The sequence below is a fragment of the Lepisma saccharinum genome, chromosome 16 (assembly GCF_977018435.1).
Source record: "Lepisma saccharinum chromosome 16, izLepSacc3.1, whole genome shotgun sequence".
NCBI lineage: Eukaryota > Metazoa > Arthropoda > Insecta > Zygentoma > Lepismatidae > Lepisma > Lepisma saccharinum.
The window spans coordinates 36,642,199-36,667,144 of record NC_139244.1 but is presented as its reverse complement, the minus strand read 5'-3'; the positions used below and the strand labels follow the sequence as shown (position 1 = coordinate 36,667,144).

The 24,946-nt window shown below is 36.2% G+C and overlaps 1 protein-coding gene across 1 annotated transcript in view; it reads right to left on the bottom strand.

The window, feature by feature from the left end:
- The window catches only part of melt (ventricular zone expressed PH domain-containing protein melted), a 62,521-nt gene that overhangs the window by 8,187 nt on the left and 29,388 nt on the right, over window positions 1-24,946 (bottom strand). Inside the window, exons 7-14 of the mRNA XM_083137996.1 lie at window positions 23,984-24,193; window positions 17,437-17,621; window positions 15,081-15,355; window positions 9,581-9,812; window positions 8,367-8,485; window positions 6,173-6,537; window positions 3,542-3,677; window positions 1,102-1,241 (exon numbers count right to left, since the gene is read on the bottom strand). Of these exons, the coding sequence (XP_082994122.1) occupies window positions 1,102-1,241; window positions 3,542-3,677; window positions 6,173-6,537; window positions 8,367-8,485; window positions 9,581-9,812; window positions 15,081-15,355; window positions 17,437-17,621; window positions 23,984-24,193 (1,662 nt within the window). The remainder of the gene's footprint in view (window positions 1-1,101; window positions 1,242-3,541; window positions 3,678-6,172; window positions 6,538-8,366; window positions 8,486-9,580; window positions 9,813-15,080; window positions 15,356-17,436; window positions 17,622-23,983; window positions 24,194-24,946) is intronic.

Sequence of the window (24,946 nt, the reverse complement as noted above, 5' to 3'; positions counted from 1 at the left end):
ATTTGTCAGTGTTAAATAGCTAATTGCCCCTTCCCGCAACCCACCCACACATAAAGTATGCTCCAAAGGTTTAATGCAAGCAGGCAAAGGGACAATCCAGAGTTATTGCTTGTAGCCATTTGGTACGGAGGATAGCACAATCGTAACTAGCAAGGCATATTTACTTTTTGGTCACATAGGAGATGCACTATATAGAATTTTATTAACACCCCTTCCCCGCCAATTTTTTTACCAAAAATTCTACACACAAAATATGACTAAATACAATCAAAATTACAAAGTGAATTGCACCTTTTGTAAATACAATGTATACAAAGGTGCACAAAGAATTGTCTCAAGAATCATTTTAATAATAAACTAGCAGACAAGCAACAAATTGGTACCTAGCAGTGGGGCCAGAAAAAAATTCTAGTGGAAAATATAACTCTTAGTGTAAAATGCTTACATAATTTACTCCAGCTCAAAACTAACTAACTCACTCTCTAGCCTTCTTAAACCCGAAGGTTCATGGCTGCAGCAACACAGGCCTTCCATCTTTCCCTATCTTGAGCAATATCTATATACTCTTTTCCATCCCTACCGATTTCCCTTAGGTCCATCTCAACATTGTCCCTCCATCTTCGTCTTGGCCTTCCTACAGGTCTCTTACCATCAGGTTTCCCAACAAGAATCCTGTAAACTCCTCTTTCCTCTCCCATTCGTGCTACATGGCCTGCCCACCTAAGTCTTCTTGATTTAATTATTCTAATAATATCTGGACATGAATACAAATTATGTAGTTCTAAATTATGTAACCTTCTCCACTCACCTGTCTCCTCATCCCTTTTAGGTCCAAAGATTTTCCTAAGGATCTTAATTTCAAATACTCTCAATTTATGTTCTTCTTTCAATGTAAGGGACAAAGTTTCACATCCATATAATACTACAGGCAAAATTATGGTTTTGTATATTTTAACTTTTAGTTTCTTAGATATTAAACAAGAAGACAAAAGTTTATGAAGAGAGAAGTAACATGCTCAAAACTGTAATGGAAATAGAAAAGGTAAACACATCTATGGTTAGGTACTATACACTCCTAAACGGAAAATATTGGACACATACCTGAAGAGCCAGAAACATGAGGTGAATCCACACACGAGGATTTCTAGTTTTCATGGTAAAAAACGTCCTGTTGTATAAGCAATGCTCACCTCGGCCCTGACATGCAAAATGCAACTTTGCAATCTTCCTTGCCTTACGTTCTGTCAGCAGAAGAGAGAGAGAATAAATGAAGTCAAATGAACAGACAATCTATACTCAATCATGTATTAAATTATGAATGGGACAGATAAAGTAGTATTATGTCAGTACCAGCCAATATAAGTGTACTGGTAAAATTGCCTATACTATTATTGATCTGATATTTCTATAAATATGAACTTAGGAAGAATTATGCTATTTTTTAATGGATATAAATACATAATTCCTATTCTCGGATTTTGCAATATACAGTTTATTTTCCTAATGCAAAACCCATTATTTATATCAATTAAGTAGTGAATGAACCATCCAGGTTAATAATGGAACATTTGCAATTTTGTATGTGATTGGTTATCAGAATCTGTAAATTTTGTATCAGCAAAAAAATCTGACATCCTTTCATACCCTCCATACTGCAATTTTTGGTCATGACTAATAAGTGCAGATTTTTAATTTTTGTTATTTAGCATCACTTTTCTGCTATGCTTGCCTAATTGCAATGATATCCATGAAGTTGATGAAGCGACACTTACAACAGATTACTCATGCTCCAGCCAGGATTCAAATCTGGGACCCTTGAACTAACCACTGCGACACAGAGGTCGGCAACTAATGATTTCTACTTTCATGATTAAGTTGCTCATGTTATGACAACACAGGCTTTATGTACATTATTTTCAACTAATTTTGTAGACAAACATAAACAAATTTGGTGAACACGGTTGGAGCTGCTAATTTTTCATGCTTATGAACAAGTTCATGAAGAATTTGCAGTTAATTTCTACACAATTACAGAAATTCAAGAAACTACTTGTCAGTGAACAATCTGTAGTCACGTGAAAATAAGATGTTTTCTGTGTTTTGTCCTTGCATCTTCCTGGTTCTGGCAGCCTGCTGGTTAACACCACTGTAATGTAATCAAAAGGTTTTCTTGGTTCAACAGGGTTTCTACGATTCTTTGGCTATGAAATTCCCTGACATTTTCAGGTTTTTTAGTCCAAAAATGAAATTTTTCCAGACATGTATATCATCATGAGTTTTGCTTTTGCCTTGTGCTTTTCAATTAAATATATAATCCGTTAATTATTATGAATATTCACATTCACAACTTTTTTTTTTAGTAAATTATATTCTACACACACAAGAACACGTCAAAATTCGAAGAGTGAAATGTAAAATTACAATCGGCATCAAATGTATTGGGTGCTACAATCACGTGCATCTAGCCTTCAGGCTAAGGTAATAGAGGTACATTATTTCACCATAACAGATCTCCACAGTATAAAAACAACAGAAAAAGTTCATAAACCCTACACAATTTTTCATTTCTTGGTGGATTTATAGTGTCAGAGAAAATGCTACTTTTTTGCTTACATTTGTAAGTACACAGCATTGGAGAAAGTTTTGTTGCATATAGAAATTCTATAGGAAATGCCAACAAGATTAAGATCTATACAATAATAGACGATAACCTCATCTTCACCAACCTTTCTGATAATTATGATCATATTGTCAATGTTCTTTAGTTATCAATCAGATATCTGGACTGCAAGGTCATTCTAATATCTAGTATTATAAACGTAAAAATATATTACAGAAATTGCAAGGAACCATAATTTTACACAACACTGAGAATCATAAGAATGAAAGAAACAAGTTTCTAAACTGAATTGTTTTTGGGAGTGGAATCACAAGAACTGAATCTAGAAGTGTAAGTGAACTGCTTGTTCATTTTGCAACTTTTTCTCCAAATGCATGTAAATTCCAGATGATCTGCAAAATTCCCTGACATTTCAACTGTTTTCCAGCTTTTCCAGATGTGTAGCAACCCTGTTCAATAAATGGTACACAGCACACTGCTTTCATGGTTAAGATCCAACATAAAACTGTGGATGAAATTCTGATTAGTTTCTGCACATAAAGTTGACTTATTCATTCCATATTAATGGGATATGAGGATGAACCGTAGACAACCCTCCCTCAAGCATTACATTATCACTAGTACATCCCAAAGTGCTCCAATGGGCTAATCCCTTCCAAGAACCAAACCTTGGATCCCTTCATTACAATGCGACAGCATTACATTGTTGCACACTGCCAGTAAAAAGCACTCTGAAGTTCATCATTACATATGGTTGACAAAAGTAAAAAATGTCCATTACAGTGTCACAGATTTTCTGCTTGCCTTCTCAACCTTTGGTTTTCTACTTCAAATGCATAAGTATATGAGGAAGAGGGAGTATGAGTGAAATGAACTGAACAAACATTTACAATCTAAATCTTTATAATAGAAAAAACCTACCTTCGATTGTGCACTTAGCTGGAGGGGGAATTCTAATGCAGACTTTGTCCATGTACAATTTTATCTTGTCGAGATGCTTTTCACAGAAATGTTGAATGGTATCTCTCATTGGAAACGGTTCGAACACGCTGATTCGCTAAAATAAATACAGATAAAAATACTTATAACTGTCTGGTTCAAAATGAGCAATGATTCTTAACAATATTATTTTAAAATACAAATAAAATACAGAATTTACTCCAAGATACTGATGGAGCCTCTAACCTCTGTGGTTGAGTTTCATAGGTCACACTACCTCACATAACTTTTCATAAATTTATTTTTAATGTTTTGCTCCCACACATTCGTAGCAGATAAACGTCTTCAGGACTGTTATAACCTAAACACGTAAATTACTAAAATCTATATATATAAAAATATGGATGTATGTGTGTATATATGCATGTATGTTTGTTCCGGCATAACTCTTTAACACCTGGAGCAATTTCAACCAAGCTTTGTACACTTATGACTTACAATCTGGAAAAAAAATACTGTGGGAGTAAGTCAACCCTGGCAACCCTAGGGGTGGGGGTGGGAAGGGGTGACATGTAGAAATAATCGAAAAAGACCGATATTAGTGTGGAATCCATAGTTTTCGGGGTCGACAAGATGAATAGTGACACTCCGAATGTCGTTCAACTCTAAGTTCATCACCTATCGGCATGGGGGTGGTGAGGGGGGTGAAAAATAAAATGTCAAAAATAACATACATTAGAGTCGAATCCATAGTTTTCAGAGTTGCTAAGCTAATTGGTGACATTCAACTAGAGGTGAAACTAAAAATGTTGTTTACAATCAGGTTTTGAGTTAAATTAATATTACAGTGAATTTGTAAAAGATTTTACTTTACAATTTGAATACTGTACTTATACTTTTAAATACCTGTAAATAAAATTAGCTACATTTTACACTATAGTTAGAATTCATTATTTTTCCTGTCTAATAGAAGATTGGGATAAATAAATACCCGGGCAATGCCAGGTTATCAGCTAGTAAGTAAATAAATCATAAGAATCATCAATGTGTGACTTTTTTTTCACGAGTTTAAAAGTCAAAACATTGCCTACCATGCAAGACATCTGCAAATGGTCTATGTAGCCACATTCATCTTATATGAATTATTAGAGGCATGCATATTTAATTTTTGACAGAAACATGAAATAACACATTGTAATATTTATTTTTCATGTTTTTGAAACATGGTGGTGCAAATGAGGTGCATTTTCCTACCATATCTTGTCACAAAATGATGCGAAATGAACTGGAAAATGTGAAGTAAACTCTTAAACACGGAATTTCGAATTTATTTACTGACACAACACTTTCCGAAGTCTGAATTATCCTGTGAGTTATGCAAATCCTGTAAAATTGATTTATTCCGTTTTAAATACTTAAGCAAAAATAGACTCTTTACACACGAATGAACTTAATTACCTGATAACTATGTAAATGTAGAAGCAAAATGTTTATTTTGAGTAATAAGTATAGTTTTAAAATCAAATGTAGGATTTTATTCACCATTTTAGCACAGAAATGCTATTTTTTTATACCACTTTTGATCTCAAAATGTGCTGTTTTTGTACTGAAATCTTGATATTTTCTCTGTCATGAATATGTGGTTCTACTAATTATTATTAATAAAAAGTTTTGGCTGAAATTCCTTACTATGCTTAACAATTTGACATTCTGCATATTCATCTTGTTCAACAGACAAAAATAACATCAGATGAAATACGTATTGCAAAAGATATGTCAATAATATGATATTTACATTTGGCTCTTTGAAAGAGGTGTATGTGAAGAGCATCGAAACATCGAGCATATGCAAGAATTTCAGTCATTCAACCAAAAGTTCTTATTAATATAAATTATTGAAAAATGGGGTTTTACTCTAAATTTTAAAAAAAAGTTTTTCCACATAATGCATTCAGCCAGTCAAGTCTCGGGGAAAAGACCGAAGTCAACTCACAGTCAATATATCTTCAGGAGTTCTAAAAATTACTAAGTATCATACAAATACCTTAAAACCTGTATAAATCCTAAGTATAATATCTTTATATAATGATAAACCTTCATCATTATTAATTGCTGGTTAATGATTGTGTTCTTATTTGCCGATATCGACCAATAATTTTCCAGCATTTTGATCTTTCACAGGCTCTGCAAAAATGCCTCTCCACACTTTTGCAGGGACTAATTATCTTGGAAAATGTGCAAAATTAGAAGTTTCTCTTTATTTTCCACCAGTTGTTTGTGAAAAACTTGATTTTGTGATGATGTAACATGTAATTTAATATTCTGATGTAATTTTTGTATATTTTAAAGCAAAAATCTTGGTCAATTGATGCATATAATTAGAGTGGAATACTTGCACTATATATTTTCGAGTATCAGCATCGGTGCGAATCGGTGAGAGTATCAGTATCGGCTCAGCCCTAGTTCTTACTCATAACAGGTACCCTAGCAACAGCTAATGATATAATTGGTACCTTTATAGGTGCTCTGCTAAATTTTCTTAGCTTTGTATGGTTTATCTAATACAATGAACATACAAAAACAAAATTACTCGAGATGCAAGGAAATACATACCTGAGATGCACCAAGCCCCATGCTTTGTTGGTGGTTGTTTGATATTATAGTAATACTAGTATTTGCTCTTCTAGGATTCGTCTGACTCGATGTCATTACCGTGGTTGGCAGTGTTTGTGATGTGACCGTATGAGCTACGCAAGGGTGGTTTGTAGTTGAAGTTATAGACGTGGATTGGCTAAGTGGAGACGAAGACGACGACACCACCGTGCCGGACCTGTTCAACGGGCTGGCTGTTCCTGAATTGCTCAGCGTGGAAGCCATGGCTGTTTGTGATAAATGAAAGGGAGAGTGGAGGCGAGTCCCTGACTGCATCAGATGGGTGACGTTGCTTGGCGAACTTGCTGACGAAGACAAGGGGAGAACTGAAAAGAGAAAAGTAAAACTCTTAATGAAACATACACATATGTTCCAATCTTCTGATCACTACATAATGTAATGCATGCATTGCTTTCTTAAGTATGAAAATATAAATCCTCATTCAGGGTGGCTACTCACCAGGGATTTCTTAAATTCTAGGAATTATGTGTGAATTCTGTGACTTTTTCTCTGCAGACATGAAAAATTGCAACTTTTATTAATACAAATTCCATTGAATTTATACATATTTAGAAATGCCCCGAGGCAAGTATTTCACAGTTTAGCTTTTATTTTTAATGAGGAAGGAAATGAAAGTTGCGTGGAACATTAAACCAAATTCTCTCAATCTGTTTACTATATTAGTGTTCTTTACAGAACAATCATAGTGTTCTTTGCAGAACAATCTATCTGACAGACTGAAGATTATTGCAAGACAACTTGAAGTTCATTGGGTAAATTTGAGTTTGAAATTCTTACACATTTTAACAATTTTTCGTAGATTAGTATATCCCATAACATTTGTGACATGTAATTCGAGTCTGTGTATGTCAAATGGCCAATGTAAAGTTCGCACCATAATTAAATATTTTAAATCTGTATATATACCCTTTAATTGAATTGAATTAGAATTTTTGGATACATTGGAATCACACAGATATATTGTTAATACAGGGTTATTACAAATGATCTTCCCAAATTCAGACACATGCAAATCATGTGTAATGAAACCCAGATACAAAAAGGTTCTATCAATGTAAAGAGTAACTTATAAAGTTTTATTTCATATCATTTCCGATATGGTTGATAACACTGCTGTTGCATAATAACTATGAGAGAAAACGGCTGTCGGCAAAGATAGGAAAACATTTTGAGTATTAGATTTCCACCAAAGTTTGGTACAGATCCACCAAGTGGGCATTCAATTCATAAATGGTGCTCTGATTTTGAAGAAAGGGAATGCATCTGTAAGAGAAAGTCAACTGGCTGTCCAACAGCAAATGAGGAAACAGACTAGATGTGTGTCGAGTTACCAAAGGGGCTCACATTGAACACTTGTGAGTTAATAACGTAATGAGGTAATGAAATAAAACTTTATGAGTTACTCTTTACATTGATATACCTTTTTGTATCAGAGTTTCATTAAAAGTGATTTACATGTGTCTGAAATCGGGAATTTCATTTGTAATAACCCTGTATATTTGTGTGTGTGTGTATGTGTGTGGTTGGTGAGAGGTGGTAATATGCAAGGTTGAAACAGAGAAAACATCTGCTTGTACCCTTGAATTTTTGGAAAGTTAGTCTTGAAAAACGGGAATTATACTGGAATTTTATCATGGTCCAAGAGTGGTCACTGTCATTTTAAAATTCAATGCAAACATAATAATCAGAGGGAGACAATGTTACAAGCAGAATATAAAATATACACCTTCTTGGTTATCAATTTTTCTACTTCAATGTTTCCATAACATGGACAGACAGAATTTTCTTCACAAAATTATGAACAAAAGGTATACATAGTATGTGTGTGCATTAGGGTTAAGCTGATACCAATGTCGGCAGTGGTATAGGCTGGATTTTATTGAGGGAAGATGACCCATGTTAGATCCAATGGAGGATGCTTTTTTCCTACATTTTCCTAGCTGAGGAGATAGCCTCCCACTTATGAGTACTGATGATGACACACACACACACATAAGTCTGTCAAATGTCACTGAAACATAAAATGCTATTTTCCATGTGAGGTTACACCATATTACAAGCAAATGGTAAATCATTTCTAGGGACTGGAAATATAAGAGTGTTATAACAATCAATTAGAATAAAATATACTCACGAAGCTCCCTTCCAGACTGGACCATCATTGGGTTAATGTTTTGACCATTGAAGTGATGAAATGATGAAGAGACTGACGCTATTAAATCTCTCTCTTCCCTCAAAGCAGATATGCTGCCACTGCATAAGGCAATCAAAAACATAATAATTAATGTAAAATCTACAACAAGGAATTGTAATGCTTCTCTTTAACATTAATTAAGATACGTATGCATACAACAATTTCAACAACAAAAAAATATTTGATGAATGCCACAAGTTACTAGAAACCTTTATGAAAAATGACAGCAGGATGTATGGTACAAAAATGATGTGTTCATATAATATAAAAAATTTAGAAAGTAAAATACAGGGCAAGTCAAAAGTCCACCCCTGAAAAAAATGTAAAGGAATTATGCTGGGTACAATTGGTCATCATGATATAACAGGTTAGGCCAGGGACAACCATATTTGTGTCTCAAGTAGAAGTCTGCCATGTTGCATTCAATTTTCAAATTTTAAAGAGGAAGGGCATGATGCAATATATCAAATCAGGCTATAATTTCACAAGTTTTTCAATAGTGCTTAAATTATGATATACTAATTTGCTATTCCTATCTACATTTAGTGTCTACTACATTTGATGTAAAATTCAAAGGTGTCATAGTTTTGAACCGAGTTTCTAGAATATGATTCCATATTTTATATTTTTGTATAAAAGTGATTTTTTGTTGCTATTATTAACTAATGTATTAGTTGAATATTTAACATTAGAAAATATAAGCAGGTACTCTTGATTTCACATTTTGCAAAAGCAACGAACATTGGCAATTTGCTAGTTTTAAGGTTCATCTCTTCATCACATCTTGATTCTACATAAAGGATCTCTATTTAAAGAAAATCATCATAAATATTAGTCTAATGCATTATGAACTTCCTTTATAGTTTTTATTCTCCAGAAAATGTCAATAATCCATGAAATAAAGTATAAATAGAATTCTTGCATAAAACTCATACATAGAAATAGCCTAAATATTTGTAGTCTCTCATGAATTGTAATCAAGGGGTTCAACTGCTGGTGGAGACACATTGCACAGTGGATTGGATTAAACTATAGGTCAAGTCTCGATTATACTATCTGAGCATAAACTGTACTTAAAACAAATAGAAATTTAAACATTAAAAACAAAAAAAGCCTACAAGAAAACAACATGCACATAAAGTCATAAAACTTACCTAGTGCTCTTTGTTGGGCTAACAGTAAGGGGAGTTGTTGTGACTGTGACACCCCCACATGAGATGTGAGTGGTGGATGGCAGGTTGTGGCGGCTCCCAACATTTCCTGAATTTTGATTAATTGTGACACCAACAGACACTGGAACAAGGTTGATCTGCTGACTGGAACTAAGGCGGGTCATGCTTTTGTGCAAGCCGGCACATGAGCCAATTCTGCTTCCGTTACCAGGTCCTGTAAATCAACAAAAATGATTCTGGTCAAAACTAATAAAAAAATACATGGTACAGTAGAACCTCGATTTTATGTTTTTCAGGGGACCAAACTGAAACAACTCAAAATGAGGGAAAATGTTATAGCTTTTTGCTTGATTGGGACCATGAATGTAGAATGTATAATGCAGGAAAATATAAAACCGAGGAACATAAAATCAAGGTTCCATGGTTTTAACAAATTCTGTGAAATGGCAATGCATTTATGATCTCACTAATTATGTTGTGCCTTTGTTCTTCAATCTTTTTTTTTGTCACTTTACTATTAATGTTATTACTGGAGTTAAATGGAATTATAAAGGTTGCCCAAATTCATATGCAATAAATTTCGGCTCCACTAACACCTTTCGCCATCAAAAATTGAATAATGCTCACTGAGTCTGTTTGAACGAATCCATGTCATGACTGTACATAATCAACTAGGTTCAGCATGTGCACACAGCACACCAACACTTTCCAATGATAACAGCTTGCATCCTAACATACAATGCCATCTAATGGCACAACTAAATGCAACTTTGTGTATTTAAACAACAATGCAATACAAGAGTCTCTCTTTCAGTTTGGAACCTGTATAAAAGGCCATGAGCACAGCACATCATGTAAACTTCTAATCAAGAAATGCTCTTAAGGTTAAGATAATTGTGGCCATTAGAACCACACACTACAGTTTTAAAATGAAGGTCAGAGATCCAGGTCAAGGAGGTAATGGCTGAACACTGGTTGTGAAATTTACTTGGGACTAGGTTATATAGGTAGCTTTACCTGTTAATTTTTCGTTTAACAATTTAAAGCTTAAAAAAGTACCCTAATGTGACAGTCATTTGATTTGATTTTGTTAGTTAGCGTATCTTTTCTGCCACTTTTGGCTAATTGTGACAATGAGGATGTGTGATGATATGATGTAACTGATGAAGGGACACTCACAAAGAACACCCTTGCCTAGCCTGGGATTTTGAACATGCTGTGCTAACTACTCTGCCACAGAGGCAGGCTTATGTGACAGTTCTGTCTGTCTGTCAATCTGACCATGTCAACTATTGGAATCTGAAAAAACTACCACAGCTACAAAAGAAAGATCTGGTGACTGATAGACCTACCAAATAATATCTTCATAGCTATTTGATCAGATTACCTGCTTGCCCATGAGAGACATCTTCATTTCTTACTTTTTCCTCTCCGGCTCAGCCCCCTGAGCCCACACCCCTGGCTACCGTCGATCAATAATAGCCTGTCCATACCTCGGAGTACAGCAAATGTGAAGATGTAGCAAGTGATAATTTAACAAAACACAAATTATTTTGACTGGCCTTCCACTGTCTAAGGGGGTTAAACAAATGAAAATCATCAATGAACATGTTGTTAATGTTTGGACATCTCTGTAACTATTCTAGTTATAAATATGAAATTTAGCGTACTCCTCCCCCTTCCCCTCTAACCACTCCACTACGGAGGGTCTGGGGAGGTGAGACAGAATGTCGAAGGGACAAAAAGAGAGAGCTGGCACACTCTCTCTCTCTCTGTGTAATCGTTTCTTTCGCCTTTTTCCAAGTCGAAAGAACTATTATTATTATTATTTATTATCTCAATAGGGTTACAATTAAGCCATACAACCTTTCATTTAGAACAATATTAATACAAATAATGACTTGATGCCCTACGACTTATTTACTTGATGCTATTTCCATGTTCTTAATTATCTTGTTTGTGTGTGTGTCAAAAGCAACCAAAAAGTAAAAGTAAAGTGCTCCCCTGTGCATAGCACCACGCCATGAAGGCGTATAGGGGGTGTGGGGGTAACGCCCCACACTTTCTTGATCCGGTCGTGAGTGGGGGTGATGTGATCAGCATCACGCCCCTGACCGCCTTTACCCCCCAGGGTTTCCCCCAGGTACCCATGTTATTCGACGCTGGGTGGGCGCCGGGGCCGCTTCCAACGTTAGAAAAGTTCCCGGATTTGAACCGGCCGGGGATCGAACCCGGGACCTTTAGCATGGTAGTCAGACGCGTTACCGACTGAACCACTGCGGCCAATGCATATTAATTTCTCAGAAACTACCATAGGTGAAAAAAAAAAGGTTCAAAGAAATGAGATGCAAATGCTAATTGAATGTGATATAAAGTTTCCTCATTAGCAGATTGTTTAAAAATATATACTGCCCATAAATCAGAGGGCATGCCAATGTCTTGATTTGTACTCTTGCATCATATGGCAGTTACACAGTACATACATCTCCAACATTGCAATGTGCCAATGTCCCAAAATGCTTCAATCTCACCTCACGTGATTAAGTTAACTTTACAGTTCTTATGCTATTGTAATATCAATTATATAGGGATGGGAGAGACTAATTGATACTCTAGCAGTATCAGCCGACATAAGCATATTGGTGTATCAGTATCTGTATCATCTCATAAGAGAAAACAGCAGGTACACTTAACCATTATCATCTGGAGCCTCGTGCACCTTTATTCCTGTTGAAGCCAGTGCCTCCTCAAGCACGCTTTTCAAAAACTTGCCGTGAAGTACAAAAACAATCGTAGCTCGAGAACTAATTGTCGTAGACAGATAAAATTGGTTTTATTTTCTTTCTTAAAGACAGGGCTTTTGGTGGAGGTAAAATTTATACTTTGTGCCTCCCAATAATTAGTGTTAAAGGAACAAGAAGAAGAAGAAATTTTGATATTTTTTTTAAAAAAAAAATGGCCCCCATGTCCCCCTCAATAGGCAAAGTGAGTGAAAAATATGTAGCATGTAGCAGTGGTACATTCCTACAACTGTGTAATGGTATATTTTTACAACACAGTTTAGTTGAAATCAGACTGATACTTCTTCAGTAAAATAATAACATTATGTAAAGTGGCAGTGTTGCCAGCTTCGGGACTATGTGTGGAATCACGCTTCTAGCGTTGACCTTGTAGATGCTGGATGGACGACATTTGGAGGGAAGCATGACAAAATACCACTCTAGGAAGCATGACAAAAGACCACTCTATGAGGATATGGAATGTCCATGAAAAACAAAAGGGAAACAAAGGGCTTTTCAAAAATGGCGCTTGTTAATAATATAAGGGGCAGTCAAATGAAAACCGAACACCCACCATAAAACACATTCCTCGCAAAAGTTGGCAACACTGTTGTTACCTATCGATACTGCCATCTGTAGGGTAGGAGAAATGCATAGTGAAAACACACAGGTCCACACAGTTGCTTCGTCATTGCTCAGTTTCGTCGCATGTCTGCAGTGTATGGCAAACACTGCATGTCCCTGACAAGTGTGCACGAGTGGCAGAAGAGATTCCGCGAAGGACGTACATCACTGCAAGACGTTCCGCACCCGGCACAGGCCCATCGAGTCATTACGCCTGAAGTGATTGCGAGGATCGATGGTCTTATCCAGGAAGACCGACGAATCACAGAGGAAGAAATTCGTGTTCAGGTTGACATTAGTCATGGCTCTGCACATGCAATTATCAAAGATCACCTGCAGTTCCGAAAAATTTGCACGCAGTGGGTTCCGCATCAACTGACGGAGGGACAAAAGATTGACAGAATGACTGCATATCTGAGTCATTTGCAGCGGTACCATGAGGAAAAGTATGCGTTTCTGTCATGTATCGTCACAGGGGACGAAACGTGGTGCCACCATTTTGAGCCCGAGAGCAAACGGCAAAGCCAACAATGGAAACACGTCGATTCTCCCCTGCCAAAGAAATCCAAGGCTGTCCATACGAGTTTCGGTAAGGTCATGACGAGCTTCTTCTTCGACTGCAAGGGCCCTCTGCTTGTAGACTTCCTAGAGCATGGAGCCACAATCAATGTGCAGCGCTATGCAGACACGTTGCAGAAACTGCGATGCGCCATAAAGTCAAAACGCCCTGGAATGCTGTCGGACGGAATCATCCTTTTGCATGATAACGCCCATCCCCATACTGCCAATCTGGTGAGGGATAAGCTTCAGACATTTGGCTGGGAAACGCTTGAACATCCTCTGTACAGCCCCGATATTTCCCCTTGTGACTTCCAAATTTTTGGTGACCTGAAGAAAGACATTTGTGGACGTCGGTTTCAGTGGGTGAGGTTGTGGATCCGTCAGCGACCTACCTCTTTCTACAAGACAGCAATTGATCATCTCGTCTCCCAGTGGGATAAATGTCTTAACACTTGTGGCAATTACTTTTGAATAAAACAAACTCCATTGTCACTTTGTAGCGAGTGTTTGGTTTTCATTTGACTGCCCCTCATACCAACAATGGATATATTATTTTGTAATTCAAGTATATAATACGTTTAGAGGTATACTTATGAACATAAAGACAGAACTGAAATATAGTATATAGTTTTCAAGAAATGGCACGTTAATAGCTACCATGTCTTACACACGTAGTTTGGGCAAATTTCGACAATCAGGCCTTTGCCCCTGCATCTCCCCTGAATCCTTAATTGTCGGATGTTGCTTAAAATGTTGCTTTTTACTCATTCTTGCTTGTAGAATTAAATTTTTTGAAAAGGATACAGTAGTTTAGAAATTAGAGCCATTCCTGTAAATCTATCCCAAAATAATACAGGGGTAACAAAGGAAAAATAAGGACTTTTTCAAACTTTACTTGTTAATAATAGTAACAATGGATATATTGTTTTGTAATTTGAGTATGTCATACCTCCATATGTATACTAAAGATAAAAAAAGACAGAACTGAAATATCGTGTGTAGTTTTCAAGAAATGGGGCGTTAATTGCTGCTGTGTGCTACTGGTCGAAATATCAACCATCTGTCCTCAACGGAAATACAGGCTTCCTCGGTATATCAACAATCCGGACAATAAAGCTTTAGGCTAAAGGATGTGGAAAATGTGGTGATTGAAACCTGTGCATGAAAAGAGGGAATTATTTAAAATACTCCACTGAATAAACATTAGTCCCAAGGTCGAGGAAAAAAGATTCCCTGACAAACAGCCACAATTTCACATTCACATGTCCAGTTATTGTACTGTACATATACTCAACATGCATGCATATCAGAGCATCAAAATATGCTTATGCCAGGTGCTGGCCATGATTGAATTAGCATCGAATTTATGTGCATTCAGGATAGCGTGATTCATAAAGCTTGCCAGGACAGTGGTGGCATTCCAATACCCTAGAGTTAGGAACAACCTGTTCCTGTCAAGATCTGATGTTGTGCAATACAATTTACTCATTAAACAAGACAATACAAAATTCTCATACCTGCATTAAGTCTTGTCATGCTTCTGTTGACATGAGCCGTGGTCAGTTTCCCCGTGCTGCGACTATCACCGAGTTTCGGACGGCTTCCAACAAGTCTGTTGATATCTTGACGGTTGAATAAAATGGACGGTGTGTGTCGTTCGCTCAGGATAACTGACGAAGTGCTCATGTCCCCACGTAAACTGTGAGGGTGGATTGAACTAGTGAAGTCCTGTCGACTTTCCCCACCAACTTTCACTATTGTCACGCCATTGGAGGTTTGATTAACAATTGAGCTGTTGGTGAAAATTATGATATTTTATTACATACAACATATAATAATATATGTACACTACATAACACATGCAATAACATTAAATTGTTAACATGAATTATCATAAATTATTATCAATGGTGTAATTTCTCATCTCTCTTGAAGATGCAACATGGTGCAGGATAAATAAATGCAACAAAAAACTTCAAATAGTCACCTATTCAACTGTTGAGGAAACCTCATTAATCATTGCATTGTACAGAATTGTACAGGATGGGCCAAAAGTCACGATCATATATTGATATATTATTATTACTGTGAAACAAAATGTAGTAATCAATGTAATAACTGAATTGAACTGAACAAGATGGATTAAAGAGTTAAATTAGTAATGCACACTGCCTTAACATGGCTCTTAACTGCAGTATTCAGGCAGACTTCTACCAGAAAACAGACAAATTATTGCTACACAACGTATATGAGAAAAATAAATATTCCTCTCAACCTACAACTACTTATTACCTCAACTTGGTTGTGAATAATACGTTCTTGCACTATAAATAGCATGTGATTGTAACTTTTGGTAGAGAAAATGGGCATGATGAACAGAAGACATATTTCAAACTTGTTCATCCTGATTTTAGGGTACCAAAGTTTGCAAGCGGTATGTGGACTGGTGGCATTTTCTTAGTACTAATTTGCATCACGATTGACAGCATAGTTTTTTTACTGTTTATAGACAGCACTAACTAGCAAAAGGTTTAAACCATACTTGGAAAGAATGATCATTCACAGAGCTACATTAAAACAACATAATAATTCACTTTAATAAAAATAAATTCTTTCCAATGTCCAGTTCTTTCAATTTGATCAATGTTTTTGAAGCTACACAAGGACATCTTTCTGAACAGAAAGAAAAATCAATTGATCTTTTACATGTAATGTATTACAATTTCTACATCTTCTCTATTCCATTATACTCAATCTTCAGCACTAGCAGGCTAAGAAGAAACAAGGGTTGCACTAGCCTTTGAAATTTTTATATTTCCTAATTTATGTAACTTTTCGGACAATTTTTCCTAATTGTAATGACAAGAATGACAGATTGGATGAAACTGACGAAAGGGTGCTTTTGACTATATCCAAGTCAAAACTTGAAGCCAGAACTTCCAGCACTTTGATAAGAGCTGACCATGCTTCAACATGCTTAGTCACCAAGGCAGCAGTCCTTGAAATCTGACAACCAATTATAATCCCATAAGCAATTTTGTAAGTACAGTACTGTTCAAGTATCAATACGGCGGAATTTTGATTACTGTATTTGCCAGCGTATAAGACACACTATTTTCCTTTAGAAATAGGGCAGAAAAACATCTGCATCTTATATGCCGATACTCAGTTTTTGATTACCTGTACCTTCAATTTTGATTTAGGTGAGGTTTTAAGTGGCTTTTCATTTAGCTCTGGAGATGAATATGTGGGTTTTTGACGAAGAAGATTAAAATGTATTCTTCCCTAGTTAGATTACGTAAGTAATTTGTTGAAAGTAGACTTTATATTTGAAGTACTGTAAATTAAATAAAATATTCAGTGACAGAGCTTTTTCCTCAAAAATCTTATACACCGGCAAATATGGTATATGTTTTTAAGGGGCCTAAAGAATTTACAACACACACAAGTGTATAATCTGGGGAAAATTTATAGTTTTACTTCACTCACATTGGAAAGGTAAAATCATGGTTCAACTGCAATAACAAAAGAACAATGTGTGTGTAAAGACACACTGAACTATATTATATACGCCACTCCACATATTGCCACAAAGGTTTCTCCTCATCTATGAATTTACATGTACAATTTTCATATGGTAAATTTTGTAAGCAGTGAATTGCACATTTTCCATTACAGATATCATTAGCATCTCTGAATAATGCAATTGTAGTTTAAGAAATAGCAGCTAACAGTGTTCATTGTGTGAACTTTGATGTGCATTACGGTAGATTTATATCTTCCTCTTATGTAAGGATTAAAGCATCATTGATAATGCAGGTTACAGTACACTTTTCAATTGTATTTACTTGATAAAATATCACTCATACTTACTGTGAGTTTGATTGAGTTTCATTTCGGTAACCATGCTGCCTTACTTCTGCCAGCATTTTCTCCGTAAACAACACAGGGTAGCTGCTGCAAAGCAACGTGGCTTCACGAAGAAGCGTTCCTTGGCTCCCTCGGTCTGCTTTCGGAAGATGTTCCAACACAAAGTTTAAAGCTTCTTGAGCTCTATCCTACATAAGAGAAAGTGTGTTCACAGAAAATAAATACGGAAAAGCATGACTCATTAGGTACTTATCTGTTAAAGAACATAATAAACGAAACTAAACCAGCTACATGAAATATCATTTGGCATGAACATAAATAGAATATTGCATGTTTATGTTCCAGTGTGATTTTTATCCTCTGGAAGAAGATACACTACAGAGTATTTAATAAAATATATTTTACATGCAAACACTGCCATATCTTTCTTCTCTTCTCTTCAGGCATAATTTTGAGTGAACTTAATTAAAACTTTTTAATCTCATGTGAACAATTTATTTTTCATCTGCCACAATAACATGATAACTAGGGAGACAAATTTATGGTAAATAAAAACTGAGGAGAGCGGTAAATAAAATGTTAGATAAGCGGTATATACCAGCGGTGGAAAAAAAATGATTGGCACACACTTTTTCATTATGAGAGGAAACAACATACAAAAGATCTATAAATTGATAAACTACTTCATTTTTATATACTGTACACATACACAAGTACTTAGCTGTCCAACCAAAAAGAAAACATCAACACAAAATCATTTCATTTCTAAATTGCATATCTCAAGTGATTTATTCATTGTATGTATTTAAAGGATATCCTTGCTGTCCAACAAATAAAATAATCACTACTGCACATACACAAACATATGTTGAAAATCACATGATGATAAACAAAATTTATTCATGACTGAACACAAATGACACCATTGTTTCCCTTGATGTGCGGGAACAGACTAATCTTATCTCTGCTACAGCTAGCAAGTTCAATGAAACTGGAAGTTGAGTACACATTCGGGGGAAGAATGGAATGCAGCTTTACAGGGAGCGAAGTTTTCGAACTGAGATTATGTGCATGGGAAATCCCAATTTGCAGCATCTTCCTGATGTGATCGAAGATAAAACGTTCTTCAGCTGCAAGTGGTAGGAAACTTTAGGCAAACGTTTAGTTACAAATCGACAGTTTGGGCGCACAACATCGATTGCCAGTTTTTGTGTTTTTTCTACTTAATTTGATGATATTTCACGATTATTTCACGAAAAAGCGTTCATTTCGTGGAAAAGCACACATTTCGCTTTACTTTGTGAATAAAACTCATGCATATTTCATCATTAGGGGTGTAGTTACGTGCAGAATGTTCAAAATTGCATCTTTTTTTCACATTTCGTGATTTCGCGCATCAATGTCCCTAATGATAACTTTTTTCGGTCCCTTATGGGATTGTTGATTTGTGACCTTACTGTGTGAGCTTCGTAACTGTCATGGTGGACATGAAACAAGGCTTTTGAGATGTCATCATACCAAGAAAAACTTTTATTACTCATCTAACATTTACTTTGGTAGGATTTTGTTGAATTATTTGAATGGATTTTAGCGGCGTTCTTTTCATTCATTAGTGACATATATCTCCAGCATCGTATGTCACACACACATGAGCTTAATTGTTAAGGCTCGACTGGACTTATGGCTGACACCAGGACAGCAGTTCTTGAATTTTTCCCTCCTTTTGAAAAACCACTATGACCTTCCAAAATCTGAAAAATTACACATGTTTAGAATTCCTTCTAGAGCATTCACATGTATCTTTGTGTGATTTGCTTTTGGTGTTATCTAAATATTATAAATAGTTTAATAAACTTATGTTGCCACAAAACTATTGAGAATATCTAGATAACAGCGAAAGCAAACCACACGAAGATTCAGGTGAATGCTCTAGAATTCTAAGCATATGTAATTTTTCAGATTTTGGAATATCATAGTGTTTTTTGAAAGGAGAGGATAAATTCTAAAACAACTGCCTTAGCATCAACCAGAGGTCCAGCCGAGCCCTAAGAACATGCGTACTGCAGCCTACATGGTTTGCTTTTGTTGTTCTGTGTGTGTCTTGGGAATGAACAGGTGAAGTTACATTTAACATTACACATTGCAGTTATTACAGGTTTTTCAAAATGATTTGAACAATAAAAACATGTTCCGTGAACAATACAACATAATCACTGATCGAATATCCAGTGAAATAAATTCAAACACATTCTTAAGTTTTTTTGGAACGGTCCCGGTAGTTCTAAATTCTGCTGCCTGGTGCCAGATCGACCAGTTGCAAAATGGCTGCCAGTGGTGGGGAGAAAGCATTTTGGGAGAGTAGGTCGGTTATGAGTGTGCAATGTCAGTATTGTACATGCTTTCATAAAGATCCGCAGCAAAGAACTCTATCGCATTAGTGCTGCGGTGCAAACCACTGGCAAGAACATGCTGCAACGTGCCTGGATGGAGTTCGATTACCATATTGACCTGTGCAGAGTAACAAATGGTGCTCATTTTGAGCATTAGTGACTAACTTTGCAATAACCATTGTCACTTAAAATGTGGACAGTTACATTACATGTGTGAAATTGTATCTTATTTGGACAATTTATGAATAAAATATAAGGAGTTGAAATTGATCACATCATTTTTGAAACACTGTGTACTACTATATATTTGAACATGGACAGACAACTGAATTGTGAGTAAGAGGCACCATAAAGAGACAGCAGGATGCAAGGTGTGATTGAGATGCAGATAAATGAACATTTTTACTTTGATAATGACTGTACATTAGGGTGTATCGAAAAAAAACTGGCCATTTGTGACAAAAAAGACGTCTGATTTTTTGGAGGTCGTTTAGGTGGTGCGCATCGACCTTGAAGTTTTGATAGTGATTTGGTTATGCAACACGCACAACAATTTCACAAAAATGTCATTATTTGGCTATTTCATGTCTTTTTTTCTGCATTATGGTCGTTTATTGTTTTGTTTATGGCAAATATGCTACATTCGTGCCTCAGGGGTGGTTTCCTATGCTATTTACGTATGCTTTTGGTCAAAAATTGTCAATTTGAGGCTAAAAATTCAATTTTTTCTATTGATGGTTTCCAATTGGTTTCGACTTTGTGTTTTATTCGAAATTTTTCCGATATAGAAGACTAAATAAAATATTTTGGCTTTCTAATTGCTAACAGTTTCTAATTGCTAACAGTTTCTCAATTACTGTCCAGCGCTTCGCTTATTTTCATAGCTTATTATGCTTTGAAAATAACCCAGAGCTCACCACGATTGATTGATTGATTTAGTTTATTTTACTTCACGTTTTGTGCCTCTTGGCTAATTTGCGAAGATGGGGATGAGTGATGAAATTGATGAATGGACATTCACAAACAACCAAGCCTGACCGGGATTCGAACCCGGGACCCTTGGCGTCGCAGTGCGATGTGCTAACCACTCTACCACAGGGTCGGGCCCCAGAGCTCACCATGAGGAGGTGGCTGGTCTGTGAGCCCCACCCACCTAAATTATGTTGGCAAACATAATTTTACTAAGGGGCAGGCCACGATTTTCTTCTAGTTTTCTCCTTTAACTTTACAGTCACTTTTTGTTCGAAATGTCGGCATATGTTCTCTAGATTATCAATTTCGCTTTGATGTAGCCATCACGTGCGCTGGCACCGAGAATGGAAGAAGCAGCCTCTGTGATGATTTTCACAAGTCGCTCCACTCCTTGTGTGTGGCAGGGAAAGTCTTGAATTTCCGACATTTTTTTGTTTTTAATGTAGTCATCTACTTCTTCATTTCTAATATTGTTGGTCAACGGAGGCTCGTGGAGGGAGCATGAAGCCCAATCAACCATGTCATAGTATTGGTCTGCATTAAAATTGATGGTTGGTAAAACAAAAGTGCGAATTCTTTTGCCTTTTTTCAATCCTCTTGCTTTCTTAATTCTTTGCCAACCAAGACTTCTTATTTCTGGGTTTTGGCCCATTATTAAAGCCTGCAGGAGATTTTCAGGATGGGCGAAGAATGCGTTTTGTTGAATGATCCTATCAATCAGATCTCTCAAGTGGTGTGGGAGAAATCTGGACAAATGGATCAAATTCCAGAGGTGTCGGGCTCCGACAGCTACCGATGGTTCCTTCTTGATCCCAAACCACACCGGTGCGTACACCTTCATTATGTAGTATGTGACACCTCTGGAATTTGATCCATTTGTCCAGATTTCTCCCACACCACTTGAGAGATCTGATTGATAGGATCATTCAACAAAACGCATTCTTCGCCCATCCTGAAAATCTCCTGCTGGCTTTAACCTTTTAACATAAAAGCCCGAGTATATTCGGGTTTTTAATTCCCATGAAAATATAATATCCTGAGTATATTCGGGGTAACTTCTTTTTATCCGTACACATTTTAAAAGGACGATTATACTCGTCTTTCTATGTTTCTGCATGTTTCCGCTAGATAGTGCTGTTGAAGTTGTTGTTTACTTGTTTTTCCAGTAGATGTCACTAATAGTGCTGTTGAAGTTTTATTTTATTTGCCTTTCCAGTAGATTTCACTAATCTCCTTCTTTTGACGTTTATTTTCGTCTACGGCGTACATGTGAAAAAGTCAGTTAGGGTGCCTTTGTTTTCTTCACTGTTTCTTGGCGGTATTCTTCTTTTGTGAAAATGGAGAGTGGAGAAGAGCTTGATATTGAGTTTAGTGGTTCAGATAGCTCCGAAGGAAGTTCAGAAGAAAGTGATGTGTCAGATTCATCGGAAACTGACTTTGCAAGTGCCAGACAGTGCTATTTTGTGTTTATTTTGATTATTAAAATAACTTATCTTGATTTTTTAACAAGTTCTATTTGTAATATTTTACTCATTGATAGCACGAGTATACTCGGGATTTTATTTTAGGGGCTTTTCAGACGCAATGTATCTCATTGTTGAGTTGTCAACAATCAACATTATTATAACCATTTATCATGTTCTTAACTGATTATTTCAACCGAGTAATAAAAAAATTACATTAAAATCGAAACAATTTTTCTTTAAAAATCTGTATGTTAAGAGGTTAATAATGGGCCAAAACCCAGAAATAAGACGTCTTGGTTGGCAAAGAATTAAGAAAGCAAGAGGATTGAAAAAAGGCAAAAGAATTCGCACTTTTGTTTTACCAACCATCAATTTTAATGCAGACCAATACTATGACATGGTTAATTGGGCTTCATGCTCCCTCCACGAGCCTTCGTTGACCAATAATATTACAAATGAAGAAGTAGATGATTACATTAAAAACAAAAAAAAATAGTGGAAATTCAAGACTTCCCCTGCCACACACAAGGAGTGGAGCGACTTGTGAAAATTATCACAGAGGCTGCTTCTTCCATTTTCGGCGCCAGCGCACGTGATGGCTACATCAAAGCGTAAAATTATGTTTGCCAACATAATATTTTTGGAGCTCGCAGTCCAGCCACCTCCTCGTGGTGAGCTCTGGGTTATTTTCAAAGCATAATAAGCTATGAAAATAAGCGAAGCACTGGACAGTAATTGAGGAACTGTTAGCAATTAGAAAGCCAAAATATTTTATTTAGTCTTCTATATCGGAAAAATTTCGAATAAAACACAAAGTCGAAACCAATTGGAAACCATCAATAGAAAAAAATGAATTTTTAGCCTCAAATAGACAATTTTTGAGCAAAAGCATACGTAAACAGCATAGGAAACCACCCCTGAGGCACGAATGTAGCATATTTGCCATAAACAAAACAATAAACGACCATAATGCAGAAAAAAAGACATGAAATAGCCAAATAATGACATTTTTGTGAAATTGTTGTGCGTGTTGCATAACTAAATCACTATCAAAACTTCAAGGTCGATGCGCACCACCTAAACGACCTCCAAAAAATCTGAAATCAGACGTCTTTTTGCTCACAAATTGCCACTTTTCCGCACTAGCCATCTCAACATTTCGAAAAAAAGTTTTTTTCAATACACCCTACTGTACATACTGATGCTTTTCCCGATCATTTATGTACTGAGTTAATCAAGTAAAGACACAAATTGCAATTCCACTGGTTGTAAACATACGTTTATACTAATAATAAATATACAATGACAAAAAAGAACATACATTACAATTTCACATTCAGCCACAACCCAAAATGATGAAGTGTCATAGTATAGTCAACACAATATTCACTGCAAACCACCTTCTTCTACTCTGTATCCATCACATAAGATTAACCCAAATGAAATTCAGAATTTACTATTATTAAAAACTCTTGTCAATTGTGTGCCCCCCCCAACCCCCTCTTGTAAGAGGAAAGCAGATGGAAGTTAGAATCCCCTTTTTGATCCAGTTAAAAAAAAAAAAAACTTATTCAGAAACATGTTAATATTAAGAATATTTAAAGTTTAGAAAAATGTAAAATTTACTAGTAAGCCTTCCTTTTCCCATTTACAAAATTCTCGGGGATCCCACAGGTTTTACTAGTTCCTACAAATTAGAAAAAGTGAAATATGGACAAGTACCTTGTTCAATTTTCCAACAGAAGAAATTACTTGAGCAGCTAGACAGAGTGTATTTGGGTGTGAATCAGCAGCATTCTTAATTTTCTGTAGGTGCTCCACCAACAACTGAGGACGTGTCACTGCCATGTCACGAAATACTTGCATGGTGGCAGAGGCAGTAGCTCCAACACTCAGGTACTCGCATAGTTGAGGTAAACTTGGTTCAAGGAGCTAATCAGAAAGTGGCATAGTTAATTAACAACACTTACACAAACATTAGTAATAACAAAATAAATATAACACTATACTTTTGCATGCATTTCTTCATAATTACAGCGGAACCTCAAATTTATGTTCTCAGATTTTACATTTTCCCGCATTATACTTGGTGCATTTCAAAAGATAGGGCCGATTATTTATAAAAAGTGACTGGCAACAGTGCCTGCACAGTAAGATCAACTAGTCCATTGGTGACCCAGCAATCATATTTTCGCTAATCAGCTGTCGGTTATTCTGTGTGTAAGAGCATGTTAAAATGGCAGCATTATTACATATTCCTGTCAGATGACAAGTACTGTCTCATCGTAACTTGAAGTGGTGTTATCCATTTAGGGAGCTTTCAGAGTGAAGTGGCAAGCAACACGACCATAAAATGTACACATTGGAATACACAATTTCCCTTCCCGTCTGTAAAAAATAAGTCTTTACTATGTATGTGCAACCAACAGAGCAAGGTGGTACAATCTACGTTCTAGTAAAATCAGCCCTCTCTGTTACTGCATTATATCTTCCCTTTCTAGAAGACCATGAGATAAAAAAGACTTAATGATTGATTGGTTGAGTTGGTGTTTTAAGTCCACTTTATGCACAGTAAGGCTAATCAAGACTGGACCTACACTTTAAAGTGGGATCTGAACCACTATGTGCTCCCATTGGGTATCGAATCCTTGATTACAAGACAAAGACTGAGCCATCAAGGAGGCC